The sequence below is a fragment of the Eptatretus burgeri genome, chromosome 9 (genome assembly GCF_056783735.1).
Source record: "Eptatretus burgeri isolate ZD-2024b chromosome 9, Ebu_testis_v1, whole genome shotgun sequence".
Classification (NCBI taxonomy): Eukaryota; Metazoa; Chordata; class Myxini; order Myxiniformes; family Myxinidae; genus Eptatretus; species Eptatretus burgeri.
Window position 1 is genome coordinate 28,676,300 of NC_140969.1, and position 22,299 is coordinate 28,698,598.

General features: G+C 39.6%; 1 protein-coding gene across 4 annotated transcripts in view; it reads right to left on the reverse strand.

The window, feature by feature from the left end:
* USP48 (ubiquitin specific peptidase 48) overlaps positions 1-22,299 on the reverse strand; it is a 180,711-nt gene that overhangs the window by 18,420 nt on the left and 139,992 nt on the right. For 2 of the 4 annotated variants that reach the window (XM_085894514.1, XM_085894513.1), the window contains exons 21-24: positions 13,718-13,813; positions 8,028-8,171; positions 2,949-3,074; positions 2,816-2,852 (exon numbers count right to left, since the gene is read on the reverse strand). In XM_085894514.1, the coding sequence (XP_085750640.1) occupies positions 2,816-2,852; positions 2,949-3,074; positions 8,028-8,171; positions 13,718-13,813 (403 nt within the window). Of the gene's footprint in view, positions 1-2,815; positions 2,853-2,948; positions 3,075-8,027; positions 8,172-10,381; positions 11,926-13,717; positions 13,814-22,299 lie in introns of those variants that run through there. The other 2 variants (XR_015061515.1, XM_085894515.1) reach the window with 2 other exon arrangements.

The window sequence follows — 22,299 nt, forward strand, 5'->3', positions numbered from 1 at the left end:
CTCACTTGTGAATGGAGGGAATAACCAATCAGCTCTCACCTAATCAAATGGATCGAATCAAATCCCCCTTTTTTCTCTATCAATTTTCAGAAATATCTTTGGAATGTTGTGAAAATATAAAATTATACTTCATAACTTTGACAATTATAAACAGGAAGATATATCCAATTACCAGCAAATTCTGCAAGCCTAGCTTACATATGGTGCTCCACACATCGTGCGCTGTGGTTATTTCGGCCATCAACCAGTCCGTAAGTCGCGGGGTTCTACCGCGTGGTCGCCCATGCTGAGTGTGGAGTGACATGTCGCGCGCTTCCACCGCTGTGCCCCAGCCCAGTGTGCGTTGGTGTGAGACTTTGGCCGGGAGTAATGAGGGGCATTTAATATATGGATGTGTGTGTAGGAAGGTTTGGAAAAGAGACCGTCATGACGATAATGGTAAAAAGTGTGATGAAATATAATATGTGAAAAGTTTATGAACATCAATAAACATGTATTGCATTACAAATAAATGTGTGTGTCTTGGTGCTGTATTATTTAGATTTTATTTTTTTGTATACAAATTCGAGGCTCATGGAAAAGCTCAATCACTGAACAGATCAAGACGCAACAGAAAAAGAGGAACAGTTAAGTAGAAAGGTGGGGGCAGGGGAAACCAACAGCAGGGTTGAAGGGTAAAAACGATGGAGACCTGAACAAATTAGGGGAGCGGCAAGGAATGAGGGGTAGGAGGATGCATACAGAAGCAAACACTAAGGAAAAACTGGAAATTTGAAAGGTTGGGGGGGGGGGCTTGGGGGTAGAGTGAGTTAACAGGGGTAGAAAAGATCATGGTTTCAGATTGGGCACGATCTGGGATGGTGGTGAACATCTGTCTTAAAGACCTGGAGGGAAGGATGAGATTGAAGACAATGTGGAATTTGGTTCCACAGGGAGGAAAAAGAGGAATGAACGAGTGGAGGTGAGCAGTAATCCTGGACTTTTGAAATTGGGATTACATGCATAGCGGCTCTTAAGAGATTGCATTTTTGACCAAATTTGAAAAAAATGGCTCTTCTTGATATTTTTGTTGCCGACCCCTTCTCTTGGCTTTGTTGCCAGCTCGCATAGTCGAATTTGATTTAATGTTTCATCTAAATGATGAAGAAAAAGATTTTTTTTAAAGACATTTATCAGCTATTGTAATACACAAGCATGCTACTTTGCCTATCAACTTTCCCCAAACTGTAAACCGTACAGCCCAATCGGATATACAACTTATAGAAAGCCACATACACTATATGGCCAAAAGTATGCAGACACCCCTTCTAATTAGTGGATTCCGCTATTTCAGCCACATCCATTGCTGACAGGTGTATAGAATCAAGCACACAGCCATGCAATCGCCATAGACAAACATTGGCAGTAGAATGGGCGGTATTGAAGAGCTCAGTGATTTTAAACGTGGCACCGTCATAGGATTCCACCTTTCCAACAAGTCAGTTCGTCAAATTTCTGCCCTGCTTGAGCTGCCGCGGTCAACTGTAAGTGCTGATATTGTGAAGTAGAAACATCGAGGAGCAATAACAGCTCAGCCACGACGTGTTAGGCCACACAAGTTCACAGAGCGGGACCGCCAAGTGCTGAAGTGCGTAGCATGGAAAAATCGTCTGTCGTCGGTTGCAACACTCACTACCGAGTTCCAAACTGATTCTGGAAGCAACGTCAGCACAAGCACTGTTCGGCGAGAGCTTCATGAAATGGGTTTCCATGGCTGAGCAGCACCGCACACAAGCCTAAGATCACTATTTGCAATGCCAATATTCAGCTGGAGTGATGAAACACGCTTCACCATCTGGCAGTCTGACGGACGAATCTGAGTTTGGTGGTTGCCAGGAGAATGCTACCTGCCCAAATACATCGTGCCAACTGTAAAGTTTGGTGGAGGAGGAATAATTGTCGAGGGCTGTTCTTCATGGTTCAGGCTAGGCCCATTAGTTCCAATGAAGGGAAATCTTAATGCTACAGCATACAACATTCTAGACGATTCTGTGTTTCCAACTTTGTGGCAACAGTTTGGAAAAGGCCGTTTCCTGTTTCAGCATGACAACGCCCCCATGCACAAAGCGAGGTCCGTACAGAAATGGTTTGTCAAGATCAGTGAGGAAGAACTTGATTGGCCTGCACAGAGCCCTGACCTCAACCCCATCGAACACCTATGGGATGAATTGGATCCCCGACTGCGAGCCAGACAATCGCCCAACATCAGTGCCCAACCTCACTAATGCTCTTGTGGCTGAATGGAAGCAAATCTCCACAGCAATGTTCCAACATGTAGTGGAAAGCCTTTCCAGAAGAGTGGAGGCTGTTATCGCAGCAAAGAGGGACCAACTCCATATTAAAGCCCATGATTTTGGAATGAGATGTTGGACGAGCAGGTGTCCACGTACTTTTGGCCATGTGGTGTAGCTTCAAAGCCTATACGCAGTGCATTCATTTGTACAACACAAAGACTCATTTACAGAAAATGCTGATTTGTATTCAAGAACAAGGGGCACATGCCATGTACTTATTTATGGCTGTGGTCTTGCTTTAGAAGAAACATGCGGTTGCAATTAGAAAATGTGAACAATTTCTCCAGTTTAAGAAAACCAACTCATTTTATTCACCACTTTACTTAAAGAGAAGGATTTTATAACATTTATATCATACAATTTCACTCCATCTTGTCCCAAACTCTGCTGGTGGACACACATTACTCCCATAAAAGCTTGCCAGTAAAAGACATTCCACCGACCCCACAGCAGAAGCTTGAAATGTATCACCAATCACTCACGTTCAACTTGTTCTTCATCCATCACAGTCTCATCAGCCTGGCAGCCAGCAACATTCAGAACGTCAACCAGGGAGTTAGCAAATTAACAAATGTACAGCAGCAAAATGGGAAGAAAAAAAACAAGAAGCATTACCTGAAGCAGAATGATAGAACCAGGGACTACACCAAGACTGCCGAGCAAGGCAGAATCATCTGTTAGTGACCGATCTTCCATAAACAAGTTCTGATCAAACGGAGCCACTGAGAACACGTTCATTATCTGTAGAGTTCAGGGAGGATCTCAAAGTGTGCCATTTCTCAATTCAACATGTTCACGCAACAAGCACAGTATGACCAAAATTAACACCATGCTACAGCTAAACTTAAATAATCAATTATGATTTTGATGTATCATCCTCCGTTACAAAGTGTTGGTGCTGCTGAAGTAGTTTATTGGCAAGGGTTATACTGGGTGGTTTGCCATTGCCTTTCCAGCAGTAGTTAGGGCAGGAATTTATAATTTGTTCATGGTGCCAGTGATAGCTCACCTACTCTTCGCGAAGGACACTGTGGGATCTTTAACATCCAACAACTCATGCCAGCAGACAGGACGCCAGTTTAACGTCCATCCAAGGGACGGCACGCACACACATTGATGAATCACCCTGTCTCTGAAACACCAAGATGCCAGTTTATAGCTGGGTCGAGATTCAAACCCAGGCTAGACAGCTTAGAGGCGAATGTGTGTACCTCTAGGCCATCCTGCCAGCCCACATAGTCAATAGAGACAAAATATCTCACTGGCATCCAACTAAAAGTTATATATTTTATCAAAATAGTGTGAAAAGTGATGGCAAAAAACGGGATTCTTGTTAAGGCTGATCAAAGAAATGGCAAAAATATATTTCCTTCATGCTCATATGCAAAGTATTGTCCGAGATGGCATCTTATCTCCTTGCTTCTCTCCTTGGAAGCTGGTATCCATCAATGCATGTCTTTGGACCTATCCTGTTTTGAGTCGCCCATCCAGTGGCTCCTTTTCCCAAAAGCTCATGCATAGCCTGTGCAGTGGTGTTGCTCCTGTTGTGCTTCTGGCTTTGACCAACTCAACAGGGATTCCATGCAGACTTGAGTTATCAAGTGCATGCTTGACTTCAGAGTACTTGCAGTGGTTCACACTCTCGAGTTAAGAAGTGACTCCTCTCCTTTAGGTCTCACAAACAACTTGACACCATGTTGTTACCATTGGTTGAAGGAGTGTCCTCTGCATTTATGACAAAATACTTTAAAGAAGTCCACAAAAACAATTCAACACCTTCTATACTCTCATTAAAATCTCCCTATAAAAATGATTGTTTAATACATTAATCATTAGAACCAACAGATATGTTAAATGGAAGAGTATTGAAAACTAGTTAAAATGGACTACTCAATCACAGCAAGACATAACTAATCAAATAAGTCACAGGATTAAAAAGAGTAGAGTTAAAAATTTTGAAACCTTGTAAAGAAAAAAAAAAAAAGACTCTCGACCAGACATGTTGTGACCGCCCCCCCCACCCCCCTCCACCCACATTCTGCACCTTCCCATCTCAACTCCATGAACAATGTCCAGCTGATTGTGTAACTTGTGAGTGTGCTTGAGTGTGAATGGTGGTTGCCTGTCAGTGAACTTGCATTATGTGGTGTGTGAGCATTGGTGTGGCAGGTGTGTGTGTGAGCAATGTAGCATTGTATGCATGTTTTTCACTTTATTTGTACCATCCTATTTTTGAAGCTTGTATCAGAGGTATTTATTGTAAAGGAGGGTCAAATATTTCATGATTTATGAAATTAGACCACCTTCCTGGTCTTTGGCACAGCACACCTCGAAGCTCAATCTCTGATGCTCATTGGGTGTGGTAAATAGGTCATGAGACCCATTCTGGGGGTAGATTTACACAATGATGAATCATTTCAGACTGTCACCCTCTTTCCGGCCAAGTTAGCCGACTTTGCTCTTCCAATCCCCGTTTTGAAGTTTCACCAATATAGAGCTCACTACAGTCTTGCACATGGTACACAATACAACACTCCAGATATGTTGCTATTCAAAATCCTGTCTTTTAATTTGGTAATGATGCTGCAAAGTATGAAAATGAAGACAAAACTTGGCAACAAAATTGAGTGACAGACATGCAAGTTGTTTCTTCCATTAACAACATAGGAAATTGAAAGCAAAGCCAAGAAAAGGACAAAGGAAGTTTTCATACAAGAAAGAAGGTAAAAGAGAAAATAATAAGAGAAAAGGATGAGAAATAAAGTGAAAATTTACAATATTCTTACTTTGCATCCACAATTTCACCAACAAACCTTTTCACCTCTTGTTATATTTGCATCCTTCCTTCATTTCCATCTGATTGAGCCTCAAGAATAACCTAAATACCACGCATTGCAACAATGCACCAATCAATACAAACAGTTTGCTGTACTTCATGGCTTCCTTAAAAACATGATTTCATTCGCCATGAATTTTGATTCAATGTACAATTATCCTTGAGATGAGATTAGGAGCTGCCAAAGCAAATTCAAGCAAGAATACAATGGGTGGTTTGCTATTGCCTTCTTAGCAGTAGTTCGGGTCAGTAGTCAGGGGAAGATTCTTTTTTCTTTTTCACAGTAGCAAGGCACATGGAAGAGCAAGGTAAAACTGGCAGTGGGACAAAGATCAAGGGAATGAACGAACAGGAAAAAAAGGAAAGGGATGAAACACAAACTATCACAAGTCTCAGTGATGGAATGATTAGAGCTTCCACTCTGAATCTGGGAGATGGTGATTCAAACCACGGTTGAATCGTACCAAAGACTATAAAATGGTACATGCTACTTCCTTGCTTAACGCTAAGCATTTAAAAGGATAGAACATGGACAAACAACCAGAAGTTGGTCGTAACAGTGCAGGCTTTGATGGGCTGACTGGCCTCCTGCATCAAAGTTCCTTGAAAGAGAACTCATATTATTATTAAAATGGTTGAGTTAGGAAAGGATAATGGGAGTAATAAAGATCATGGGTCAGAATTGGAGAGGACAAGAGATGATAAACTTGACCAAGAAACCAGTGTATGATAGGCAACTCTTTTGTATCATCAAGTTTTAGCAGAAGAGACCAATGTCAAAATTCCCCCTTTCAAACAAAAAAAATGTCCATTTTATGATTACATCCTTTTAACTATTACTTCATCACATCCATACAAAGAATGTTAAAATAGTGTTGCGGACAGGGGTCCGGTGGCGAGAATGACCACGAGGTGGGGGAAGTTACCTAGTCTCCCACCAGACTCCCGGAATTGTAGGCCGTCGCTCACGAATAATTCCGTGATGCGGCGGGTCGCTTAACCGACTGTGGACGCCAATACCTCCACCGCGTGGCGTACGGTCTTTTTGTCTAGAATCAATTTACCTAATTAACCACGCGGTTTCGACTACCGGGAAACCACGCCCTCGGTACGCCTTGCCAGAACCGGATCACTCTACCAACTACCAACTCCGGATCGGATGCAGCCGAGCGGAACTGCCAAGGACGTACCGGCTAGAATGAACAGATTATCGCGGATAAAGACCCGGCTAAACTCAGATCCGAACCATGCTGGACCAATGAAGGAAAAGACAAAAACGAACTGGGAACATTTCTACAAAAATTTATTTACAATCAACTTCCAAAAGAAGGACACAGAGCAGACTTATCGCGAGAATACAGGCAAGATTTACAATGATCAGAGCACTTTTACAGTAATACTTACCAAACGGCGCAACACACTCAGACGCACACTCAGACTAAGTAAACCCAGATGAATGGCAAAGGACTTTTGTAGCCAGGGAGGGAGTGAGCTGAGGTCACAGTTCTTTTGGTACCTGAGTTTCAGGGGAAAGGGATGCTCCGTGGTGCGGCACCTGACAATGGTCGTGCAGCTTGGCCCACAGCTGCACATGTGGAGTTCGTGTGCGCGGAGGAGCCCAGGTGGAGAGCGCGGAGTCCAAGGTATGAACGGGTCTTGAAAGTGTGAAAGAGCAGGTGGAGTTCCCGACGCTTGATGTCATAGGGTAGACCAGTCACAAACAGTCTGCGAACCTTTCTTGGCTCTGCGATGTGGGATCCAAGGCACCCAGGATCATTGGGTATCTCCCGCGATGAGGCTGAGCCTTTGGGTTTCTCACTCTCAACGAACTTTCCGACTCGCCCACACCCTCTCAAGACGACTCACTTTCCAGCTCACCCTCTCTGAACGAACGACCCCCGAAAAGAACGAACCCCAGACTGAGAATGGTGTCGTAATTTATAGATCCCCAAGGTCGGGGCGGGGCCTTGATGAAGCAGACGTCACTGTCCGCCCTGGTTGGCCAGGGATTCCATGGAGTCCGCCCTTTCTGGGCAGGGTTTCGGCCATGCAGGGAAGCCCGCCCACTCCACGCGTGTCCGAACTCGCCAAAAAGGTACTGCACAAAGATTTTGCCTCGGAAGGCGAGAAGAAGGTACTGCACAAAGATTTTGCCTCGGAAAGCGAGAAGAAGGTACCGCACAAAGATTTTGCCTCGGAAAGTGAGAAGAAGGTACTGCACAAAGATTTTGCCTCGGAAAGCGAGAAGAAGGTACTGTGGTTCAAAATAAAAGGGGAGAAATGATTTATAAACCTAACTAAAAGCCACCGCAACACACCCCCTTTTGCTTTCCCACTATACACAAGGTAGGGATTCTATCTGCACATATACTTCATGGAATAACCGACGTGGGACACCTGTATGTTGTGTGCATACGGTTCCGAGAACCGTAACAATAGATTGATGTAATCTGACTGTTAGCTCTTCCATGAGCAGAAAAAACAACCCTGCAGAAAAAAAATAATTAACCCTCATCTTTCAAGCATCAGGTTGACAGTTCATCCTCAGAATTTGTTCCATTGGGAATCAAACCTAAGTTAGACAACTTAAAGTAGCTACATCTGAGCTGGCCTGTCACTCACCTTTTTGCTAATTAAATAATGGTCAAAATATAGAACAACTGCAATGGGCTTTTGTCACCAAGTGTGATCTTTACTTTCAGGTATCACTCATCAATTCATTAATAAAATGGGGAAAAAAATATAAAATGGGTGGAAATTACAAAAGAGGAAGCGATATTGAAGAATAAGAATTAAGGTGAAAAGTCACAAGGTCTATGAGTATAGGATATGAAAGAAACGAATGAGAAAGTCCTCACTTGAATCTTGAATTCTTTAAGGCTCTGGCTTGAGGAAACCAGGAAGCTTTTGTCTCCTCGAAGCCGGCGGTGCCGACTGCTCCTGCGGATGGTGCTGGGGTTCTCACTCTGCCCCACAGGGCGTTTCCGCTTCACACCATTTGCCTGGTGCATATATCACACAGTATAACTTCCACAGGATATTGTTAGCCAGTTATTACTTGTGCTCTTTAAATAGTATTCACTTAGAGTCCTGAATATTGTGAACACATTTATTTATGTATTTGTATGCAGCCTTTGGCTGCTTGGCTGCATCATTTTCTGGGTTTCTGTGGGTGTGGCTGTGCCACTGATGCAATGTCCCCTGTTACCAGAAATCTAGTACTCATTTTAAGCTGGACCTTAGGATGACAGGCTGAGTAAACTCACCTGGTGTTAATTAAAGATCTTAAGCCAGCCACCTTAATCGTTAAACCACCAAGCTTGGTGAACACATGATTAGACAAATCGGATATGTGGAACCATTTTAGGTGACTGTCCCATTGAGTATGATTAAATAATATGAATAGCATTCAGCTGAAAAGTGTTGTGCATTTGGCAAAATAGTATTCAACCTGTGCTGAGCTGAATCTCATTAAACTGCATTCGGTTTAGCAACACAACTTGTATTTAGATTAAGAAAATTCAACTAAGCTTTGGCTGAAACATCTTTGGCTGTAAAGGGTTACATCCTCTCCAAGTTTCTCCATTGAAGTTTCCCATTTGTTCAGCTTCTTTTAGCAGTGCTCAGCAATACCTTGTTCCAATCAGTCTCTGTATTCCATGCAGTCCTGGGTTTCCTCGTTTGGCTAGATTCACACATGCTTTTGTTCGCACGTTGGTTCGCCTTGTTGTTTGCAGCATTTGCTACATGCTTCTCTGACTCAACATAGTCTTCAAACTTAGAATGTATAGTATTCAACTCTGCAATAATATAAAATAGGAACTTGAGTTGTAACTGAATAACTAATTTTCTGACTATCCAGACTGTCTGGATCATCATCTGGACTCCATTCTCCAGTGAGGTCTTTTTTATGTTGATGTAAGGCTCATAGTAGAGTTGTTACAACTTCTTTACAAGTGACGGTTTGGCGGTGTGTTGTGTTCTGTGCATTTTTTAACGGTTGTATATACCTTTGATTCAATATGGAACAGAATGTTTATCAATTATTATTTAAGACTTTGTAATGCTTGTTGAGGATAGATGCCAATTGTATATGTACTGTAGAATAAAAATGTGACAAGGTTGTGGGAAGATCATGAGTGTATGGGCAATTTATGGCTGCTTTCGGGTATGCAGATATGTCACGGTACTGAGCAGTTCCTGGCTCCATCTGTATGGAGAACAATCTCGTATTTATGAGTGACTTGTAGAGGAAGAAGCTTTCAGGAATGTTTGCGAGCTGTCGATATAAGTGGCAAATTAGATCACATCAAGGGGGGGCAGAGAGAAGAGTGAGTCACCATTTTCTTTGCTGTGTGCCGGTGTGCTCATGCATTGTTTGCTGTTTTACCTCATTGAAAAACTCAAGTTTGAACTTCTACTAACTGCTGGTTGGACATCAATCGGTCAACGAATCTTGGGTTGTGTGCCAAGCTGATACATCAATAGCATGCAGGATGTAGACATTAGTATACCTCAATGAAAGTACCAAGGACATTATTAGACAATGGACAAATACATATCTATGGAATTTGAACTTGGGTTCGCTATATCATGTGCCATTGGTGCAAATGGGAACACTAAAGAGGCCAACCAAGATTTTGATCCTCAGTCCAAAACTAAACATCCTCAGCTACAGATCCCCAACTTCTCCAGCATCCAGTTATGTGCACATGTGCACACATGCCTGCACACACGCCTTTACTTAATCTTCACTCCCGTGGCTTGATTCACAATGCCAGATTTTCAACATCTCACTTTTAGCTCAGCTCAGTTTGTTTGTCCGATGCCTTTGTTTTCTGAAAGATTAGAATAGTTGTCACGGTAAACTTAATGCACTCTTCCCTTTTCAGTGTTTATACTCCCACTTCCTCCTCCTACTCTCTGCCTTCTATCTTGAATTTGCAATACCCCTGCTCATAAACCTACTTGTTTCACTCAAAATTCTGACCACATTCTTTAGCGAAATCCTTTTTACCTTAATGTGAAACACGAGGAAATTTCAAAAATTAAGAATTATTAGAACTGATCATTGGTTCCTTTCTCTTATTTGTCTTCATGCACACAGTATAGATTTATGGCAAGAGTCAGAAATATATTCCACAGACCATTAAACTTGATGAATAATGATCTTAAAAAGGGCCGACATGTGCCCTTCCACTCACCAGTTGAGGTCAAGCATTTATTTCACAGAAAAATGGGATATGACAAAAAATTCTCAAAAAGAAGTTTAACACAAAACATTTATTAAATGACTCCTCATTTAAAAGATCAGAAGCATCTCACTCACAACGATTATGAGGCTGAAAGAGATGAAGGTGAACCAGAAGCAGAACAATTAGGTAGAGAGAGATGAACCTGAACAATCACACTGCATTTTGAATTATCATCCAAGAGATCAGAACATTCTTATTCATTAAGTAGCCAAATAAAAGTGGTGCAGCTTCATTTATCTGCTCATACATCTGTGAGAATGAACAAGTTTCTTTGTTCCTTCATAGTCCTCATACATTGGCAAATGTTTGTTTTCTACTTCTTCCACTTCAACACATTTGCAGTTTCATATTGCCAGCCATCATTAACACAAGTTCACCATAATTAACCTGATTGAAAGTTGCAGATTTATCTTTGATCGACTGATCCTTCATGATAAACTTCTTGTAACTCATATAAAAACGACAGCAGCTCCAAACAATGGCAAAATAACATATTCTGTAAGAGTGTGAATTCAATCAACAGCATTTTATGCCACTATTCTTACATTGCTCTCTTTGGGAATATAGTAAAATACACCAGGACCCCAGCATTCGAGGAGGAGTTCCAGGAAAACCCCACGAATGTTGAAACTGCGAATGTGGGGACATCATTTCAATGAGAAATGGGGGGGAGGGGGGAAGGGGGGATAGGTTCCGGGGATTTCCCGACCCGCGAAAAATCCGTGAATGTTGGGGCAAAACGTCTTGAAAGTTGATATTATCCACTGGTTGAGTGGCTGGATGAGGGAGGTGGTATTCGGTGGCAGGAACATGACGTTCAGGTGAGCGCCGTTCAGGTCCGTGGGGTGGCCAGGAGCATTATCAAGCAGCAGGAGTACCTTTAACGAAAGGTTCTTTCCTGCCAGGTCCCTCTCGACCTGAGGAACAAAAATTATGAAACCAGTCCATCCATAAAAAGTTCAGACGTCACCCACGCCTTCCTGTTCGCCCTCCAGAACACGGGCAGCGCCTGCTTGTTTTTGTTCTTCAGCGCACGTGGGTTCAGGGAACAGTGGAGCATCATGGGCTTTATCATGAAGTTCACTTCAGCATTTGCGCAGAGAAGGGATACCCGGTCCTTTGCGGCCTTGAAGCCAGCTGCTTTGCTCTCTTGCTGGGAGACAAACATTCTGGTTGGCATCTTTTTCCAAAACAAGCTGGTCTCATTAGCGTTAAAAACCTGCTCCAGCAGGTACCCCCTCTCCTCGTGGGTTCTGCAGGGAATGCTTTGGCCGCGTTGTGGTCTGCTCCCCTACGAGTTTGCCGTTGCGCAAATTATATTGCACCTTGAAGCGGTGGAACCACCCCCCTGCTCGCTGTAAACAGGCTGGAGGTGCCACTTGTACACGCAATGCTCGTGTTTGCACCACCAGCGCCAGAGAGATGGTCGTGCAGGAGCTTCGCCTTCTCTCGTATCACTGGTCCGCTTAGAGGCATATTCTTCTGAGGTGTATCCTCAATGCTTGGGAGCCATTTTCGAAGAATGAATGGAGCAAGAGGCAATACACAGGTCAGAGCAACGGGACAAGAATGATGGCGATCCAAGATGCAGTGAGTAATCTGCGCATTGTTTGGGGGGGATTTTTACAGGCGATGCTGTATTCGGCAGCTGATAATAGATGTGGTGAGCGATGTCATTGTGTAATTGGTCCATATGTAGCAAGCTGCTAATTACATGAATAGATATGCTCAATGTTTCCATTCTTTAACTCACAGGACATGACATCCTTCCTATCTACAGGTAGATTATGCTGAGAATTTTTAAAATGTAACAGCTCAGATGGTGCTGAATGTTTCCATTGTGTAATGTCCATATGTGGAGACCTGGTAATTACTGGATACATCAATAGATGCTGTTAGTGTTTTCATTCTGTAAGTAACTCACGGGGGATGGCATCACAGGAAATGATGTGTTACACTGGTGAGACATCTCGCGAAACTGTTTATCACACGAAGCTACAATAGACATTCAGGAAGCATGTCATGTTTGCAGCTCGTTGAAAATATGTTTTGGAACTGTGTTATGCTCATGGCCCGTGGAAAAAAGAAAATTGCCGCGAAAACCGCGAATACGCAGGATTTCCAGAGAATGTAGGAGCATGTCACAAATTATCAACTGTGAATACACAGAACCTGCGAATGTCGGGGTCCAGGTGTATATAAATCATCTCTAAACCTTTTCAGTAAGCCACCACTTTACTTTGAAGAACTAACCATATTCTGTTCCATCTGTCAAGCACAACACAGAGTCTTCAACAGCATTACCCAATGATCTGGAAATATGAATTGCAATCTTAATCATTCAACATGAGTTACATGTGTCACACTTCCTCCCCTATGTTTTAAAAAAGGAATGCCGATGAAACAAAATATATTCTGTGGCAAGCCCTTGAAAGATGGTTATGTGAAATAACTCCGCATAACATGCTATCTAGATTTATTTGTCCTGCAATGAACTCATTTGCAGGGTGTCCTCAAAAGTCAGCAGATTGAACACCCTCTGTCATGCATAGTCCTTCATTATCACTGTCCGTTAACTGACAGAATAAAAAGATTTAGTCTGCATCATGAAAAAAAATACTTTGCATCACCACATTGCTACCTGCCTCTCTTATATAGTGTCAAATCATTGGCGTCTCTTGCAGAGGCCACAGCAAAAGGCCTGCTACTTGATTACTGCACACTATCTGTGATGTACCAGTATGCTTTTAACTGTCTTCTCACAGGACTAACCCCAACTGCACTCTATTGTAGCTCCCTCATGCTCATTCATTTCATATATTTGTGGAACAACTTACTTTCTTCCACTTACTGTTGCTCTTCCCAAAAGGCCCTTCATTATCTCCATTCCAGCACTTATTGTTGAACCCTGCATCTGTCCATGCTGTTTGACCAAACCACATATCTATCTAATTGTTATGTACCAGGACAGTTTTCAAAATCTTTCGATGTTTGTGTTTCTCAAAAACACCTGAGGCTAAAAAAAAAAAAAGAGGAGGTAAAAAAGAAAAATTTAAGGTAAACATCTTTTACCCAGAGGTAAAAAAGGAAAATAAAAGATGGTCCAAATGATATATATTGCAAATAAACATTGACAGATTTTGAAAAATTAACCCAGTAAATAAAAACAAACAAAAAAAAAAACAATGTTTACAGTATTGTGATCCACAATGATCTCAAAACATCTCAATTCTAGAAAGTATACACACACTTTTCTGAGGTTTACAAGTGATAAAAAAAAATGAAAAGCTCACAGAACGAAAATCTGGGTCCTTCTCCTCTGGCTTGTCGTCCTTGTCTTCCTCACATTCCGAGCTGCTTTGATGAAGCTCAGGCACAATCTCCATCACCTGCAGATAATTTCATTTCAAGGTTCTTTCAAATGCAAAATTCAACAAATCATTATTTCACGCAATAAATGGATAGAAACATCACAACAAATCATCAAAACATGTAAATCACATGTAAAAACAAACAAACAAAAAACATCACAATGTGAAAAATCGAATATCTTACTATAATGCAGCTTTCGTGAATGTGGGCATGAAGTATGTATTTAGCTGAAATAGTGCCCTCTGGTGGTGTGTGTGCCAGCCGAGAAGTGGTTGGGAAACTGAAGCGAGAATTCAATTGTAAAGATATATGTCAGGTCAGGTCAGGTCAGGTCAGATTAGATATGGGAGCAAGCGCCGGAGCAACACGTCACTGCGTCCACTTTCCGCAAGTACTCCAGGGGCCTCCGTCTGGCCATCCCCCAAGTAGATGCCTAACCGATCCCCATCTCCTTGAGATGCCGATCAACCTGCTGCAACCACGAGGCACGTGGTCGGCCAAACTGCCTCTTCCACTCACGAGGCTCCCTCGCTGAGAGAATCTGGTGAGCATGATCAGCGTCAGGAAAACAAGCCACATGTCCATACAGCTGGAGCTTATGCTCACCGACAATGCAGGTAACAAATCTCATTTGAGTCTCTCTCAGCAACCGCTCGTTGGACGCAAATTCCGACCAGCGATCGCCAAGGATTCTCCGAAGAGACCTAGTCCAAAGGAATTAAGTCTCCACCTTAGATCCCTGGTAAAAGTCCAAGTCTCACATCCATAGAGCAAGACTGGAAGCACCAATGACCTGAAGACTTGGACTTTCATCCTCCTGCGCAGGTAGTGACAGCACCACACCCCATGATCCAGTGAATCGACGACTCCCCAGGCCCGACCCAGATGTCTGTTGACCTCTGGCTCACAGCCAGCAGAGACATGAATATCACTGCCAAGATAAGTGAATCTCTCCATGACCTAAACTTCCTCACCACAAGCAGGTACAGACAAGATAGCAGCATCCAAGATGTCATTGAAAACCTGGATCTTAGTTTTTACCCAGGAAACCTGTAATCCCAGTGGCTCCGACTCCTCATTCAGCACCTCGAGGGCCCCCAAAAGGATATCCAGAGTCTCCGCAAAGATGACTGCATCATCTGCGAAATCAAGGTTAGAGATTTTGATATTCCCAAAGCTTGATCTCTCCGACATCCTCCCCAGAATCGAGTCCATAAATGGGCTGAAAAGTGTGGGGGCCAGTACATACCCTGACAAAGCCCAGAAACAACTGGAAATAAGTCGGAGATGGTATTACCACATCTTACAGCACTCTTAGTGCCCGAGTATAGTTTAGAAGCCAGACTGATCAGTTTTGGTGGCACCCCACGAAGACCAAGAATCCTCCAGAGGGCATCCCGATTCACTGAATCAAGCGCTTTGCAGAGATCAACATTATCCGAGCAAAGACCTTGCCCGGCACTGAGAGCAGCATCACCCCTTGGTAGCTGTTACAGTCCTGGCGATCATCCTTTCCCTTCCAGAGAGGGGCAACAAGGCCCCTCTTCCAGTCATTTGGGATGATGCCTGTGTTCCAGGCTAAGCAGAGAACTGCATTCAACAACACGAGTACAGCAATTCCACCAGCCTTGAGAAGTTCAGCATGGATGCCACAAATCCCATGAGCTTTACCCCCATTTTAATCGATTCACCACAGCCTGTGTTCCCACAAACGAAGGTGGATCACAGTTGATTGGAAGGTCAGCAATAGGGTTAGTAACACCACTGACATCCAACTCAACAGCTGATGGATCATCCTGGTACAGCGGCTGAAACTGTGTGTGCACAAAATAACTGAATTTAAAACTAATTACATAATGCAACCAACACAGAACATGGTTGTATAAGCTGTTTGAGAAGAACAGTACTTTAGGGCCCATCACAGATGGGCCCTTCAGCTGCCAAAACTCGTCTGCGTTGGGTGAGGACCCGAAGGGCAAGGATACGGTCAAGCCAAAAAAACATCAAAATGTGTAAATCACATTGCAAAACAATAGATCATTAAAATGTGCAAATTAGGCATTAAAAACGAAAAAAAAAATCATCACGTGTAAATCACAAAGTAAAAATCATCAAAACATCGAAATCACAAAAAAACAAAAAAAATCATTAAATTGTGAAAATCACATATAAAAACTAAAGTTCATTGAACACATTACCCCATGCAGTGTTACTTCAATTTTAATAAAATAATGATTTGAACATTCGTTAAAAATAAAAATAATCTGAAAATTTCATGCTATTTAAGTAATCCAGAAGCAGTCCCAAATAGCCCCCTTGTACACAACCTCATTTAACTTTTATGACCTCTGCCACCGAAAGTGAAGGAGGTTGTTCTCACCCCTCTCTGTCTGTTTGTTTGTGTAAAGGATATCTCAAAAAGTTGTGAACGGATCCAGATGAAATTTTGGGGATAGGTTTGGTGTGTGACAAGGACGAACTGATTTGATTTTGGTGAAGATCCGGATTAGGATCCGACTACTAGAATTTTTAAAATGATTCTTCACCATTGAGAAATAGGACCAAAAACGTTAAAAACGATAAAATTAAGATTGTAAAAGTCATTTGACTAAATTAATTCTGTCCAAGTACAGAGGTGTGTTCAGTTACCAAGCAGCTAGCTAGTGCTTACCAAGTCAGCCATTCCTTATCAATGGTTTTGAATGGAATGCTTGCTTGAGTGCTTAAGCTACTTGGTGAGCGCTCGACAAGAAACTTGGTAACTGAACACACCTCGATAAAATTGGAGGTTCTTGGAAGTATTATGAAGGAGATTTGTGTTCTCCAGTGTTCAAATATGCAATTCAATTTAAATAAAGGTGTATAGATGTTTGAAAAGGCATAAATAAAATTAAATTATGGGTTTTACCACCATTTTACCCAGCGTCTATAACATCACCCTACCTAACACATAACTTTAGTTATTCATGACTGTTATTTATGTCCTTTATAACACCCTTAAAAAGAATAAGTTTTCTGTTTGGAATGATTTTTCATTTTGTTTGACTGTCAGGCAGGCAGAGTAAAAATATCTCACTACTCTCCATGCATGTGTGGTCAGGATGAATTATAAGCCAAGGTACGTTACAACGACAGACTTGTCTTGTTATTCATGTTCCGATTTGAGTTCAAAATACATTATGCAATTTAAATACGTTTTTCCTTGATCACAAACTGACCATCATAAACTGATAAGATGGACAGACCGATGAATGGAAGGACATGAACCAATTGCTTAACCCCGCTTTTCGCTTCGTGTGCGTGGGGTAACAACAAAACGTTGAAATCACATACAAAAACAACAAATCCTTAAAATGCATAAATCACATAAAACAAACAAACAAAAAACAACAACAACAACAACAACAAAAACTTCACAATGTGCAAATCACAAAACACAACAAATTATCAAAATGTGAAAATCACATATGAAAACAACAAATCATTAAAATGTCTAAATCACACATAAAATAGCAAATCAATAAAATGTGACAATCACATATAAGATAACAAATCATTAAAATGTGAAAATTACATATAAAACAACAAATCATTAAAATGTGAAAATTACATACAAAAACAACAAATCATTAAAAAGTGAAAATCACTTATAAAATAACAAGCCGGTAGGCGACGAGGGATTCGCTAGGATCGAAGCGCTGGATACGATGCTTTTCATTCTGACTGATCCACCGCCGAAGATTCATTGCCAAGACGTATTGGTTCACATACAATTGTTCCTCTGCCTGGCAAGATTTTTTCTATTGCGTATTTTGCCAACTGGCACTCCTCATAAAAAATGATGGTAAATAGACACCCTATTTTTGAAGGACGACCATTTGAAAAATAATCGGTTTGCTGGTTTGTGCTGTGGAGCCTCGCATTGCAGACACACACACACACACACACACACACACACACACACACAAAACCCAATAAACTTCTCTCAATGCTCGTTTGACCACACCTCCTAAGCCACACAATATTTTTCATAAGCCACGCCCACTTTCCATAAGCCACGCCCACTTTCCATAAGCCACGCCCACTTTCCGAAGCCACTCCCACTTTTCATCAACCACGTCCACTTTCCCTAAGCTCCGCCCACTTTCCGAAGCCCCTCATAAAAAATGACGCAAAATAGACACCCTATTCTTGAAGGACTACCATTTGATAAATAAAACCTCAATCAAAAATCGGCTCAAGTAAAATTTTCCAAATATCTCGAAGTGTTTAATTCCGAAGTCTTGCTTCTATACATTCAAAACTGAAGGACAAGTATTGAAAATACTGTACGCGGTTTTTCGGCCGCTGCATCGCAACGGGTGGTTGCTAGTCAACGAAATTCAAACGCGCACATTCCCAACAAATACTGCACATGTTGGCAAAGTTTCATCGAAATCGGTTTGCTGGTTTGTGCTGTGGAGCCTCGCGTTGCAGACACACACGCGCGCGCACACACACACACACACACACACACACACACACACACACACACACACACACACACACACACACACATACACAGACACACACACACACACACACACACACACACACACACACACACACACACACACACACACACACGGAAAACCCGACAATAAGGGATATCTAGCATATATAGCGAATCCAACAAATCATTAAAATGTGAAAATCACACATAAAAACAACAATTCCTAAAAATGCCGAAATCACGTAAAATAACACATCATTAAAATGTGAAAATCACAAATAAAATAACAAATCATTAAAATGTGAAAATTACATAGAAAAACAACAAATCAATAAAATGTGTAAATCACTTTTTTTTTAAAACAACAAATCAATAAAATGTCAAAATCACATATAAAATAACAAATCATTAAAATGTAAAAATCACATCTAAAATAACAAATCATTAAAATGTCTAAATCACATTTTAAAACAACAAATCATTAAAATGTCTAAATCACATGTAAAAACAACAAATCATGAAAATGTGTAAATCACATTTTTTTAAACAACAAACAAATCATCAAAATACATAAATCACATATAAAAAGACCAAATCATGGAAATGTGTAAATCACATAAAAACAAACAAAAAAAAGCTTCACAATGTATGAATCACATATAACAACAACAATTCATTAAAATGTGAAAATCACATATGAAATAAAATAACATTAAAATGTGAAAATCACATAAAAAATAACAAATCATTAAAATGTGAAAATCAGATATAAAATAAGAAATCATTAAAATGTGAAAATCACATATAAAATAAGAAATCATTAAAATGTGAAAATCACACATAAAATAACAAATCATTAAAATGTGAAAATCACACAAAAAAACAATTCATAAAAATGTCCAAATCACATATAAAATAACATCATTAAAATGTGAAAATCACATATAAAATAACAAATAATTAAAATGTGAAAATTACATTGAAAAACAACAAATCAATAAAATGTCAAAATCACATATAAAATAACAAATCATTAAAAAATGTGAAAATCACATAAAATAACAAATCATTAAAATGTGAAAATCACATATAAAATATCATTAAAATGTGAAAATCACATCTAAAATAACAAATCATTGAAATGTGAAAATCACAAATAAAATAAAACAACATTAAAATGTGAAAATCACAGATAAAATACCAAATCATTAAAATTTGAAAATCACATATAAAATAACAAATCATTAAAATGTGAAAATCACATATAAAATAACAAATCATTAAAATGTGAAAATCACATATAAAATAACAAATCATTAAAATGTGAAAATCACATATAAAATAACAAATCATTAAAATGTGAGAATCACAAATAAAATAAAACATTAAAATGTGAAAATCACATATAAAATAACAAATCATTAAAATGTAAAAATCACATATAAAATAACAAATCATTAAAATGTGAAAATCACAGATAAAATACCAAATCATTAAAATTTGAAAATCACATATAAAATAACAAATCATTAAAATGTGAAAATCACATATAAAATAACAAATCATTAAAATGTGAAAATCACATATAAAATAACAAATCATTAAAATGTGAGAATCACAAATAAAATAAAACATTAAAATGTAAAAATCACATATAAAATAACAAATCATTAAAATGTGAAAATCACATATAAAATAACAAATCATAAAAATGTGAAAATCACATATAAAATAACAAATCATAAAAATGTGAAAATCACATAAAAAATAACAAATCATGAAAATGTGAAAATTACATATAAAATAACAAATCATCAAAATGTCTAAATCACATATAAAAACAACAAATCATTAAAAAGTGTAAATTACATGTAAAAACAACAAATCATTAAAATGTGTAAATCACATTTTTTTTAAACAATAAACAAATCATCAAAATGCATAAATCACATATAAAAACACCAAATCATGAAAATGTGTAATTCACATAAAAAAAACAAAGAAAAAAAAAAACCAACTTCACAATGTATGAATCACATATAACAACAACAATTCATTAAAATGTGAAAATCACATAAAAAACAACAAATCATCAAAATGCGAAAATCACATATTAAAACTAGAATGGCACTCGGTTGAGCACATACCTCCGCCACGCAATGCCTGATCCATGAGAACATATCGGGCACAATACATTTTTGAAATATCATGCTATATATTGTTTTTGGCCCTATAGCCTGTATCTCACTGGGCTGCGACAGCTCGCGACTAGTTGGAGACACCAAATTGCGATAAAACAGTGATAATTTTGACTTGGAATCACACTGAATTTATACTAAAACACATTTGCGTATGTCTTACGAATATCGCACGAATGTCCCATGAACTCCTGGCGAAATTTGGGATGAACTTCGCCTGGAGTTCGCATACATGTCGCACGACATTCGTGCGACGTTCAGGTGACAAAACTGAGATTTTTTTGGCACATGCAACTGTCGCGTGACCGTCGCACGACGGTCGTGCAACCATCGCGCAAATGTCCTGCAGCAGTCGCACGACAACTGTGCATGACAATTGAGAAATTGGGACTATATATATATATATATATATATATATATATATATATATATATATATATATATATATATATATATATATATATATATATATATATATATATATATATATATATATATATATATATATAGATATATAGATATATAGATATATAGATATATAGATATATATATAGATATATATATATATATATAGATATATAGATATATAGATATATATATATATATATATATATATATATATATATATATATATATATATATATATATATATATATATATATATATATATATATATATATATATATATATATATATAGATAGATAAGGCCTCTCCCTTCCAGCAATCGTATTGTCAGTTGGGAAACGAGTAAGAGAGTACCTGACTGAGTACTACAATGGTGTAAGAGCTGTGTGTGCCCTGGCAGAACAGGATGGTGGGACTACAGGAGAATGCTGACCAAGCCTGATTGTTCAAAGTGTTCTGTTGTTTGTCAACGTTGCACCCACAAACACTGTGTGTGACCCAATTGTTCATCTGCCTTGATAGGGGCTTGTGGGTGTGACCATATTTTGTGTGTGACCTAATTTATGTAAAAATATGTGTGACGTGATTTAGGAATGATGGGAAGGTGAAAAGTTTGCATTGAAGGCCATTAGTCAGAACAGGACAGAAAGAGGACAGACAATGCTGGTCTTACAATTTGGACAATGAGTTTTTTTTTTTTAAGTCATATCTGGATTGAACTATTGTGAATGTATCTACATTACATTGCATGGATAACATGTGGATTTCTATGTATATATTAAATTGAGTAGACAATACATTGTGCAAATTTCAGATTAATTTCTTCCGAAAATATTCTCGATTGAATCGCAGTTTTGTCGCACTCTCAGGGGTCCCAGGACAGAATATCATTTTTTTCTCCAATCAGTCACAATTTAGTTTCATAGGTCGCCAATCCCTCACAAAGTTGTCTCACATTTGTCGCACCTTCTGACTCACGGAAACTATATTGAGAAGGGTTCGAGACCGGTTCGAGACAACCGCGACGACTCTGTAACTATTTTGAGATAAAATTTGTCGCACAAATTTTTTGAACATGTTCAACATTCCAGCGACACCAGAGCGATGTCCTGCGACTCACGCAAGGAAATTGAGAACCACCGCGAACGTTTCCAGACATTTTGGAGAATCCCATTCGCATTTTGTCGCGACCTGTTGCAGCTCAGTGAGATACAGGCTTATCTCTCAATGGTGAAGAATCACATAAAAATTACCAGATTTGGATCCAGATTCAGATCTTCACCATAATTGAATCAATTCTTCCTTGTCACACACCCAACATGTCCACAAAGTTCATCCAAATTTCGTCCTCGTCATACACCCAACCTGTCCACACAATTTCATCCAAATCCGTGCACAACTTTTTGA